Below are 12,859 nucleotides of genomic sequence, written 5' to 3'. Positions count from 1 at the left end.
ATATCTGCCTCCGACACTAGCAAGGTCAAAATGTCAACGCAAGGATCTGCCAATGTGTTCACACTGGTCCAAGTTCTTCTACGCAACAGGAGCACTTCAGGAATTTAGACTTAGACTTAGACAAACTTTAATGATCCACAAGGGAAATTGTTCCACACAGTAACTCAGTTACAAAGGATGGAAAGTGTAAGGATGGAAAGGATAATGCAGGTATAAAGTAGACTAAAAATGTACCGTAGTAGCGTATGTAATATTTACATACGGTATATGATATATACTGATATATTTTTGTATAATATATACAATATGCTGCAAAAATGATTGACTCACGATTTTTTAACTGACTTCGGGAGGTCTTTATGGAGTCCCCCCACACCTCAGGCCGCATCATCACCATGACATTTTAGAATTAATAATAAAAAAACAAAGTGACCAATTGAGTGTTGATTCGCATAAGCGTGTTTGATTCCCAAAGATTAAGGTTTAAACTTGCATTGGAGGTGCTGCCCAACCCCTCGTTGACTGAATACAAGGCATTGTGCTGCACTATCAGTGTTAAGAGGATAAAGTGCAATACTCCAGAGTGTGTCAAAATCAGGCGACCTTTCACTTCCACTTGGAGCAGTTATGGCGTCCTCAGCTCTTGTTCTGTGCCTCCTCCCTTCTACCGCGTCCCCACTGTGTCCGTGCCGCACGCCTGCAGCGTTCACCCCAGGGCCGCCTATCAGCCCCCGTTTTAGCGCCGTGTCCCCACCTACTCACTTCACGTGCAATGCCAGAATAGAAACAGACTTCAGTCAGACTGTAAACAGGCTGGACGAGCTCGTGCAAGCCTGGGCGAGAAATGTATTCCAACAGGGGTGAGTGCTGATTTTTGTTGGTTGCTGGTTCATTTGTGATGAGAATATGAAGATAAATGCAACCTTTGCTCTTTAATCATTTTAGTGTTGTCTTATGGTGGACATTTTGGTGTTTTTAAATACTGCAGAGTTGATCGAACTAATATCCTTTTGTAAGAATGTTGTCATACAGTGAAGGGCAGTAAATACCACACTCCATGTTGTTTAATGGTGATCAATGACACTTTTAATACTAGTGTGCCATATTTACATTTCCAAAAACTGAATTGCAACCGTTAAGTAAAGTACGCAGACAATTACGGCTTGGAGGTTGAAATTACATCCCCTATCATCCAAACAGCAAGCAGGCAGGCTGACTAGAAGTGGAGAAGTGTTACCATGCTACAGTAAACAAAACACATTTTTAGAAACGTCCTATTATGACACCGTCCACAACATCTAATGTTTATAAACACAATGTAAGAAGATCCAGTACAATATCCAACGTTTAAATGTACAATGACGCTATCAGAGAGGTATGGGTTTAGGACTATGTTTATTATTGTGACCAATGTCACAGAGCAATATTAGTAAAACCAGATGTGTGCACAGTTTGTACGTACAGTATCATATTTAAATGAGATTGCAACATTAACAGCTGGTGTTTGTAAGTATAAAAAAAAAAAAAAAAAAAAAAAAAGCACAGTCCAGCGCACATTTATTTATAAAATCTTGCATATTCAGGTCAGTGCTCTCTATTTGTGGAAGCGTACTTTCAGTAGTATCAGCCATCATAAACGCCTCCAGTTGTGGCGGCGTTGCTGCACGGTTTATGTAAAAGAATATCTGATATGTATAATGCACAAGTGTTGTTTATATTCTTTACCGAATGTCTGCTTATAACGGATATACTGTCCAATTTTGGCTTACATATAAATAGAAGCCACGGCATTAAGTACACCAGCACATTCTGACTAAGATAATAATGCTGCAGCTTTCTGAGAGGTATTTAATGTAAAAACATGTCTTAATATTAGATGATATCACTTAAATGATAATAAGACAGTATGTGCAGCTTTAAGTGCAGTAAGTGATTTTCTGCTCATACAACGTATGGCTTTTAGCTCATTAGGGGAGGTTGTGGCTGCACTTTGACCCCCTGTGGCATACGTTTCTAATGACTAAAACAACATACATGTAGCTACTGTACATACTTACAGTACCATTCTCTGTCTGCTGCTCTAACCCTGTGGAGAAGGAGTCCACTGAGAGATCTCTGGTCCACAGCACATTGTGTGTCTCTCTGTTGAGTCTGGGAAGGCCTGGAGGGTCCTTGAGTCACTCAGCCTGATGAGAGATGGGGAATGAGAGCAGCACGACTGAGGCTCTGGTAAGAAGAGACACCATATTGCTGCGATGCTATTTGCATAGGACAATACTTGAATACTCAAATGTAACAGTAATATCAGTAATATTTTATGCTGATATAATAATTTCCTCTTTTAAATACACAGCTAATTAACCATTTTCACAACTATAGAAGCTTTATTGATGTTGGTGTTGTCTAATTTTTCTGTTTTTTTTATGGACCTTATTGTGTGCCATCAACCTGCCGGGGACTAAAGATAGAAATTAGCCTTTGGCCACAATCTGGCACATTTACATGTTATAAGTTCATTAATGTGTAATGTCCCATGTAACAAATAAAGATAAGACTTATTTAAACACTGAAATCTAACACATTACAGCTTTTATTATCCTAACTTCCTGTCTATGCCTAGAGTATCTGTATGTTATTGAAACTATAGGAGCATTACCACATGTGATTCAAGCCCTACTCAGATGGAATTTTGGATTACCTTAAAGAGATTAAATGTGCCTCTTAAAGAGCTGAGGCCCCCCGAGATAGTCGGATTTAATGTTGTATAGCATTCAAAAATACTGCTTATTAGTTAAAGCAAGGGTGTAAAACTTGTTTTCATTGAGGGCCATGTCGCAGTTATGGCTGCCTTCAGAGGGCCCCTCTCAGAGAATCCAGAGAGCATTTACAGCGCTTCACTTTTTCCACATTTTTGTTATGTTAAAACCTTATTCCAAAATTGAATAAATTAATTTTGTGGCCTCAGAATTCTACAGACAATACCCCATAATGACAATGTAAAAAGTTTTTTTTTTTTTAATTTGCAAATGTTTAAAAAAAAAAAAAAAAAAAAAAAAAAAAATCACATGTACATAAGTATTGACAGCCTTTGCTCAATACTTTGACACACCTTTGGCAGCAATTAGAGCCTCAAGTATTTTTGAATACAATGCCACAAGCTCGGCACACCTATATTTGGGCAGTTTTGCCATTCCTCTTTTCAGAACAAGCTCCATCAGGTTGAATGGGAAGCGTTGGTTTTCATCCAGGATGTCTCTGTACATTGCTGCATTCATCTTTCCCTCTATCCTGACTAGTTTCCCAGTTCCTACCACAGAAAAACATCCCCTCAGAATGATGCTGCCACCACCATGCTTCACTGTAGTGATGGTATTGGCCTGGTGAAGAGTGGTGCCTAGTTTCCTCCAAAGAGTTCAAGCTTTGTCTCATCAAGCCAGATCATATTGTTTCTCATGGTCTGAGAGTCTTTCAGGTGTATTTTGGCAAACTTTTTACTGAAAGAATGGCTTCCGTCTGACCACTATACCATACAGGCCTGATTGGTGGATTGCTGCAGAGATGGTTTGTCTTCTGGAAGGTTCTCCTCTCTCCACAGAGGAATACTGTAGCTCTGACAGAGTGACCATCGGGTTCTTGGTCACCTCCCTGACTAGACTAAGATGAATGCAGCAATGTACAGAGACATGCTGGATGAAAACCAACACTTCCTATCCGACCGGATACAGCTTGAGCGGTGCTGCAAAAAGGAATGGGTGAAACTGCCCAAAGATAGGTGTGCCAAGCTTGTGGCATCGTATTCAAAAAGACTTGAGACTGTAATTGTTGCCAAAGGTGCATCAACAAGGTATTAAACAAAGGCTGTGAATACTTATGTAAATGTGATTCTTTTAATTTTTATAAATTTGCATACATTTTTTTCCCCACATTGTCATTATGGGGTATTGTCTGTAGAATTTTGAGCACGAAAATGCATTTATTCCATTTTGGAAGGCTGTAACATAACACAAGGTGGAAAAAGTGAATCACTATCAATACTGGATACACTGTATAACCATGATTAAATGTGTATATGATTGTATAATCGCCTCATGATATTGTTACACATGCATTTGATTATTAGATTTTTTTAAACATACAAATTGATGGATAACTTGTTTTGAAATCATAAGTCTCAGGGTTAATTTTTATTTTTAACAAAAAACTGTAATACAGTATATATTAAACAATATTTTGTTGTACTTGTGCAATGACATTAAAGATCCACTCATCCATCCATAGTATATTTGTTGCATGATCAGATAATGTTAAAACTTAAAATATGTGCATTTTCATGCAGTGAATATAGAAAATGGAAAAAAACAATCTTTAGTAAGTGAAGTATAATGATGAAAATGATTGCTAATTGAACATTTTTCTAGTAACTACTGTATCCAACACAGTGCTTCTGAATTGTTTTCTGTTACGTCCCCCAAGAAGGGAAAAAAAACCCATTTTGCGTTCCCCCAGTATCGTTTCTATACAAAAGTATACCTCTGCATAACATTGTGTCCTTATCAACATTAAATCAAACAAAAAATAAATATGGATCATCTTGCAACAAAACATACATTTACTAACACGGTGTAGTTTCTAACAGAAAAGTGCATCAATTTACCTGACTTTATGTGACCCACTTAGACCATTTGATACTGAAAAATTTAATTAAATAAACTAAGAAAATAATCTGCCAAATTAATTTAGGTGCCCAATTTTTAAAACACTTTAACCTACAAAACAAAAATGAATGGAGCAACCTGTGCTGATTTTTTTTGGGCAAGTCAGGATTAAAGGCTACAATGAACACATTTTTAGCGCAACACTGCATGATACTGATAAAGCACGTTCCCCGGGGTCAAGAAGTGTAACACCACCATGCTCAGTAGGCGTTTACTTGAACATGTTATTGCAATTTATCATTGCAGCCGGAAGAGGGCGCTCCAGAACACGTTCTGTTTCCACCCCAGGAAAATCCCAGCGACCCTTCAAAGGTACTAGATAACAATGTTATGTGAGAGAGTAAAGAGACTAAAAACATGCTTGTGTTCATTAACGACAGGAGTCTTTCCAGTACATTCCTAACATAACATAAAAGTCCATATTTTAAACCTCAAAATAATACATATCTTGAATAACCATGTTTTTGTCAATTGCATGGTAATTTTACCATGTTTTTTTTTTTAAACATTTATTTATAATATGCAACATTTACATACAAGCAAAAAAATAATAAAGATCAAAACATGTACAGAAGCAGTACAAAACAACGCCAGGGGGTTGTACTCAATAAAGCAACAAAAATAGAATGCAATATATATATATATATATATATATATATATATATATACACACACACATATGTAACAAGGTGTAAAGCCATAGGCTCACACAAGTTCCGTAAATAATACAAATTTGGAGCACAGCAGCATCGTTTTCACAGATTTTTGGTTGTTAGAGGTAGAAAGCGTTTTAAAGTAAAGTTCTAAATTATTTTTTAAAGGCACAAAAAAACAGAGAAACTTACATTTATGAATATAAAACTTAGCCAATAGTATAATGAGGTTGCAAAGATAAAATTCCTTTTCAAATTTTTTTTCATACTGTGTAAATCCAAATAGGACAATTTTACCATGTTGTTGTCATGACAGTGGAGCGCTGATGATGTCACATATTGAGGCTGTAAAGGTGAGGTAGCACCTTTTGACAAGTGCCCTGAGAGCCTCCTGTAGTGGAACCTAATCCTCTCTCAAGGGGTCACAGCAGGCCCTGCCCCTTGGCCTAATTCCCAGCATTCACCTACAGCACTGCTGTCATGTCAAGTAGTGCAGTGGTCCCCAACCACCGGTCCGGGAACGGCCACTGGTCCGTAACACATTTTCTACCGGGCCGCACAGAGACATTCGATAATTTATAACCGACCGCATTTTCTCATACTTAACTTTGGTCAGTCCCACCAGGCACACGAATAAGCTTCTTCATAGATGTATTATAAAACTCCTGATATGAATTCACCGTTTGCTATATTTGTTACATCTTTGTTACATGTGACAATGCACATTAATAAACATATAGAATCTAAAGGTGCCAAATCGTAGCCAAAAGCTAGGTTCCATCTGCAGTCCCCAGCAGGTTGATGACCTAAGATCAGGGCAGATCAGGAACAAAGTGACCATAGTAGTTAAGGAGAAGTGCTAAATTGTTGCATGTAATAATTGTGCTGAAGGTAGAAAATACACATCTTCTTTGGCCTGGTAAGTTAAAGTGCTGGTGTTATTGCGCAGAGTCCTATCACACAAGTAGTTAGCAATAACAGATGTATTTACGCATTGAAAATTGGATCCAAAAAAGTAGAGATGTCCGCTAATATCGGGCTGCCGATATTATCGGCCGATAAATGCTTTAAAATGTAATATCGGAAATGATCGGTATCGGTTTCAAAAAGTAAAATGTATGACTTTTTAAAACGCCGCTGTACGGAGTGGTACACGGACGTAGGGAGAAGTACAGAGCGCCAATAAACCTTAAAAGCACTTCCTTTGCGTGCCGGCCCAATCACATAATATCTACGGCTTTTCACACACACACAAGTGAATGCAACACATACTTGGTCAACAGTCATACAGGTCACACTGAGGGTGGCCGTATAAACAACTTTAACACTGTTACAAATATGCGCCACACTGTGAACCCACGAGCAATTGTAGAACATTCATTGAACAAAGATTGTGACTTCCTTGTTTCTTTGTTAAAAGACAAGACAGATAAGATGGAGTGATACCCAGAATGGTTTTGTAGATGAAAACATACCAATGATTGAGGCGTCGAGCACATAAAGATGTCCAGTTAACCATTGAGTATAATACGCAATGTTCTATGCGTTATAGTTATTTGAATGACTCTTACCATAATATGTTACGTTAACATACCAGGCACGTTCTCAGTTGGTGATTTATGCGTCATATAACGTACACTTATTCAGCCTGTTGTTCACTATTCTTTATTTATTTTAAATTGCCTTTCAATTGTCTATTCTTGGTGTTGGGTTTTATCAAATAAATTTCCCCCCAAAAATGCGACTTATACTCCAGTGCGACATATATATGTTTTTTTCCTTCTTTATTATGCATTTTCGGCCGGTGCGACTTATACTCCGGAGCGACTTATACTCCGAAAAATACGGTATTCATTTTTCATGCACTTATCTGCCACACGTGGAAGGCCGGTCCGTGAAAATAATGCCTACATTAAAGGCCTACTGAAACCCACTACTACCGACCACGCAGTCTGATAGTTTATATATCAATGATGAAATCTTAACATTGCAACACATGCTTACTAAAGTGCAATTTTAAATTTTGCGCGAAATATCCTGCTGAAAACGTCTCGGTATGATGACGTCAGCGCGTGACGTCAAGGATTGGAGAGGACATTTTGGGACAGCATGGTGGCCAGCTATTAAGTCGTCTGTTTTCATCGCAAAATTCCACAGTATTCTGGACATCTGTGTTGGTGAATCTTTTGCAATTTGTTCAATAAACAATGGAGACAGCAAAGAAGAAAGCTGTAGGTGGGAAGCGGTGTATTGCGGCCGACTGCAGCAACACAAACACAGCCGGTGTTTCATTGTTTACATTCCCGGAAGATGATAGTCAAGCTTTACCATTGGCCTGTGGAGAACTGGGACAACAGAGGCTCTTACCAGGAGGACTTTGAGTTGGATACGCAGACACGGTACCGTGAGTACGCATGCAGCTGCGGCTTCCAAACATTTGATCGCTTGCCTGTACGTGCGTGCCGCTATGTGCATGTCACGTACGTAACTTTGGGGACTTAGGGGAAATATATGTGCTGTATGAACTTTGGGGAGGTGAACGGTACTTTGGGCTGTGAGATTGAGTGTGTTGTGCAGGTGTTTGAGTTGTATTGGCAGGTTATATGGATGGGAGGGGGGAGGTGTTTGTTATGCGGGATTCATTTGTGGCATATTAGATATAAGCCTGGTTGTGTTGTGGCTAATAGAGTATATATATGTCTTGTGTTTATTTACTGTTTTTGTCTTTCCCAGCTGAATATCAGGTCCCACCCGCCTCTCACAGCATCTTCCCTATCTGAATCGCTCCCACTGCCCTCTAGTCCTTCACTCTCACTTTCCTCATCCACGAATCTTTCATCCTCGCTCAAATTAATGGGGAAATCGTCGCTTTCTCGGTCCGAATCGCTCTCGCCGCTGGTGGCCATTATTGTAAACAATGTGCAGTTGTGAGGAGCTCCACAACCTGTGACGTCACGCTACTCGTCTGCTACTTCCGGTACAGGCAAGGCTTTTTTATCAGCGACCAAAAGTTGCGAACTTTATCGTCGATGTTCTCTACTAAATCCTTTCAGCAAAAAATATGGCAATATCGCGAAATGATCAAGTATGACACATAGAATGGACCTGCTATCCCCGTTTAAATAAGAAAATCGCATTTCAGTAGGCCTTTAAACCGGTCCCTGGTGCAAAAAAAGGTTGGGGACCCATGAAGTAGTGCATCCAGCCAAGTGGAGGGGGCAGAGGTGAAAGGGGGCGGGACTGCAAAAAGAAGGGGGCGGGCATAACGTGCAAGGGGAGGGAGGAGTTTAGACAAGATGGAAGGTGGTGGGGGCGGAGGGAGAATTCCTAGCCCTTCCCGGTTGCCAGCTGAGTGACTCAGCAGCAGTGTTTGTACTACCAACACGCCCGAGGAGGTGCATGGAAATCTAGGAGGGAGGAGGCAGCAGCAGGGAGCGGGAGAGAAGGGGAGGAGGAAGCTGACTCTCGGCACAGAAAAGGAGCACTGCTGCTGCTGCGTGTGTTGCAGCGTGTTCACAACAACACTCAGCTGAGGCGTGCACAGTGGCGGGATAGCAACACAGTGAGTGAGTACAGCAGCCTGGAGCTGTTGCAACTTTCTATGATCTATTGTGTGTTTTGGCTTTCAGGTTTCTGTTAGTGCACCTGAGGGCCTGTTAACACATGCCCCTGGCATTTTAAAAGTACTGCTGCTGTGCTTGTTGTTGTGTGATAATAAGTAACCACAGGGGCCGCACTCTGACTATACCACTATGCCACTCCCCAAGGCTTTCAAATGTGTACTATAATATTGGTACATGAGCCTTTAATGTAAAGGCCTAGTTGTATTGCAGTAATCTTGTTTGTACCTTTGCATAGTGCTGAGTGGACAGTTAGTTAGTTTCAGGAAGCTTCGAGCTAGCAGAAGCATTCACTCACTGGACACCTGCACTTGAGAGAATCTCCAATATGGCCCCTTAAAACGATAATAATGCTCAGTTTTTTATTTATTGACACTCTTACAGAGGTATTCATTTGAGTGTTGTCCCGATACCAATATTTTGGTAGCGGTACCAAAATTATTTCGATACTTTTCGGTACATTTCTAAATAAAGGGGACCACAAAAAAATGCGTTATTGGCTTTATTTTAACAAAAAATCTTACGGTACATTAAACATATGTTTATTATTGCAATTTAGCCCTTAAAAAAATAGCATACTTGCCAACCTTGAGACCTCAGAATTCGTGAGATTGGGGCGGGGTTAAGAGGGAGGAGTATATTTATAGCTAGAATTCACTGAAATTAAAGTATTTCACATACTTGCCAACCTTGAGACCTCCGATTTCGGGAGGTGTGTGTGTGTGTGTGGGGGGGGCGTGGTCGGGGAGCGGGGGCGTGGTTTGGGGCGTGGTTGAGAGGGGAGAAGTATATTTACAGCTAGAATTAGTATTTCATATATATATATATATATATATATATATATATATATATATATATATAAGAGAAATACTTGAATTTCAGTGTTCATTTATTTACACATATACACACACACAACACTCATCTACTCATTGTTGAGTTAAGGGTTGAATTGTCCATCCTTGTTCTATTCTCTGTCACTATTTTTCTATCCATGCTGCACACACTCTCTGATGATGCATTCTGCTTCGCCTCCTTGTTGTGTGCGCAGTTGTGCACTGCACTCTCTAAAAGCCCTAGATGTTATTGTCACATATGCATGTATAGTAGATGGCAGTATTGTCCTGCTTAAGAGTGTCACAACATTGCTGTTTACGGCAGACGAACTGCTTTACGGTAGACGTAAACGTGACTGCTGTTGTTGTGTGTTGTTACCGCGCTGGGAGGACGTTAATGAAACTGCCTAACAATAAACCCACATAAGAAACCAAGAACTCGCCCTCGATCATTCTACAGTTATAACGTGATTGGGCAGGCACGCTGTTTATATTGTGGGAAAGCGGACATGAAAACAGGCTGTCGACACGTCACTCAGGTCCGCATGGAGCTGGAGGGGGCGTGGCCTCCAGCTCCGCCTGAATTTCGGGACATTTTCGGGAGAAAATTTGTCCCGGGAGGTTTTCGGGAGAGGCGCTGATTTTCGGAAGTCTCCCGGAAAATCCGGGAGGGTTGGCAAGTATGAGTATTTCTTATAAATATTAAAAAAAAAAAAAAAAAAAAAAATATATATATATATATATATATAGTACAGTAATGAAAATACAGTTCTACTAACTGTACTGTAGTTGCTGCTTACTTAAAAAAAAAAAAACCCACTTACCGGTACCTTTCACTATTTGAGTAGCTTTTGTTCTGCCATTTGAGTACTGGCGAGCAATCTCTGAATCCGGGAACATATCCTTCACAGATTTGTTGAAAACATCCGCAAATGAGAACGGAATGTTGCTTGCAATGTGGCCCATAATACTGCGTTGCCGCCGCCTTGTGGATGTTGTGTGTCAGTGTATTAACGTGCCGGCTGGAATAAACACACGCTGAGAAATAGTTTCGTGCCTGCCTACTTTATGGGTTATAGATAAACCTATGGATAACGGAGACATATATAATAGTCTCCTTTTCAGGTGAGAGCACGCTAAAGGCAGTGCCTTTAAGGCATGCCCCCAATATAGTTGTCCGGCTGGAAATCGGGAGAATTTCGGGAGAATGGTTGTCCCGGGAGATTTTCGGGAGAGGCACTGAAATTCGAGAATCTCCCAGAAAATTCGGGAGGGTTGGCAAATATGAAAAATAGTAAACATACTAGACAACTTGTCTTTTAGTAGTAAGTAAACAAACACAGGCTCCTAATCAGTCTGCTGACATATGCAGCAACATACAGTATTGTGTCATTTTCCATTCTATTATGTTGTCAAAAGTATTAAGAATTATTAATCTACTTGTTCATTTACTGTTAATATCTGCTTACTTTTTCTTTTAACATGTTCTATCTACACTTCTGTTAAAATGTAATAATCACTTATTCTTCTGTTTGGATACTTTACATTAGTTTTGGATCATACCACAAATTTGTGCATCAATCCGATACCAAGTAGTTACAGGATCATACTTTGGTCATATTCAAAGTCCTCATGTGTCCAGGGACATATTTCCTGAGTTTATAAACATAATATGAATTTAAAAAAAAAGAAAGAAGATGTTCTGCCAAAAATGTGATGCCAAAAAATATCGATGTAATCATATTAATATCGACTAGATACGCTATTGTACTTTGTATCATCACAGTGGATGTCGGGCGTTCGTTTACATTTTTGACGCCGGTGAGCTATGGTGTGTAGTGAAGCATGTTTAGCTATTCCTCGTCCTGCAGGGATGACACTTGTAAGAAACGTACTTTATTTGTCGCCATGGAGGCGGGGATTAGTGATTTAGAAAGTAGCTAAAACACTGCCGACTGCGGATGGACTTTAGCCGCTAGCTACCTAGCCATGTCTCAAAGCACCTCTTCCTGAGGGCGTTTCAGTGTTATAACTTCACCTTTATCGTTAGTTTTTAAGGCAAAATGCGTCCATTCTCCCTTTTCTGTCTACACACTGTGTCTGCTTGTAAGTACTCCGTGATTGTGCGCTGTGGAATATGCTCGTCTGCTCGTTCAACCAGCAATGACGCGACGTGACGACGACGACGCGGGCGCTGGGTGGGGTGCGGGCCCTGCACCTTTCAAAGGCGTTATAGTATCGAATATGATTCTTTAGTATCGCGGTATTATACTAATACCGGTATACCGTACAACCCTAATTCATTTAACGCTATTGTGTTTTTAATATTTTGTCAAACAACAACAATGAATGCCCATAACAACTTACTAGTACTGTATGTCATCATGCGCTGATATTAGGGGTGTAACGATTCGTTTGAAATGGGAAATGCACTTTTTTGGGGGAATTTTGCTTATCATTCATAGTCATTATGAGAGACACTCATCTTTTTTTTAGGATTCTTGTCAAGGTGTGTTGTTGACGAACCCCAAGATGCAGAGATGGCAGCAGGCTTGGTACAAGAAAACATGGTTTTAATGTTCAAAAATAAGAAAAGGAAAACACGAACCAGAAACCAGGAAGCAGGAACAGGAGTCAGGATCCAGGGAATAGCTTAACGCACACAGCTAGCAACGACAGCATACAGCAAACAACGACACGACAGGTAGGAACGACAAGTGCTGGATTATTCTGTCAAGGTGTGTTGTTGACGAACCCCAAGATGCAGAGATGGCAGCAGGCTTGGTACGAGAAAACATGATTTAATTAAACACTATGGCAAAAAAACAAACAAAAGGGTAACAACAAAAGGCGCGCACAAGGCGGAGAACAAACTTGGCTATGAACTAAAATAGCAAAAATGCTAACTGTGGACAAGAAACAAAAACACTTACTGTGACACGAGGGAACTATGACATGAGCAGAGTGAACAAAAGTAGACAGAGCTACAACGATAGGTAGTAGTGACGACAAGTATTAGCGACAATGACAATTACAAT

At 40.1% G+C, this 12,859-nt stretch overlaps 1 protein-coding gene across 5 annotated transcripts in view; it reads left to right on the top strand.

The window, feature by feature from the left end:
- tacc2 (transforming, acidic coiled-coil containing protein 2) overlaps nucleotides 1-12,859 on the top strand; it is a 93,833-nt gene that overhangs the window by 4,710 nt on the left and 76,264 nt on the right. The window contains exons 1-2 of one of the 5 annotated variants that reach the window (XM_061959860.1): nucleotides 577-2,229; nucleotides 4,962-5,027. The exons of 2 other annotated variants lie outside the window; for them this stretch is intronic. In XM_061959860.1, coding sequence (XP_061815844.1) covers nucleotides 2,197-2,229; nucleotides 4,962-5,027 — 99 coding nt within the window. In that variant the 5' untranslated portion in view covers nucleotides 577-2,196. Of the gene's footprint in view, nucleotides 1-576; nucleotides 2,230-4,961; nucleotides 5,028-8,761; nucleotides 8,931-12,859 lie in introns of those variants that run through there. 2 more of the 5 variants (XM_061959868.1, XM_061959885.1) reach the window with 2 other exon arrangements.

The sequence above is a fragment of the Nerophis lumbriciformis genome, linkage group LG02, assembly GCF_033978685.3.
Source record: "Nerophis lumbriciformis linkage group LG02, RoL_Nlum_v2.1, whole genome shotgun sequence".
NCBI classification, from domain to species: Eukaryota; Metazoa; Chordata; class Actinopteri; order Syngnathiformes; family Syngnathidae; genus Nerophis; species Nerophis lumbriciformis.
The sequence above is the reverse complement of the archived record's forward strand: the minus strand, read 5'-3'. Positions and strand labels throughout refer to the sequence as shown.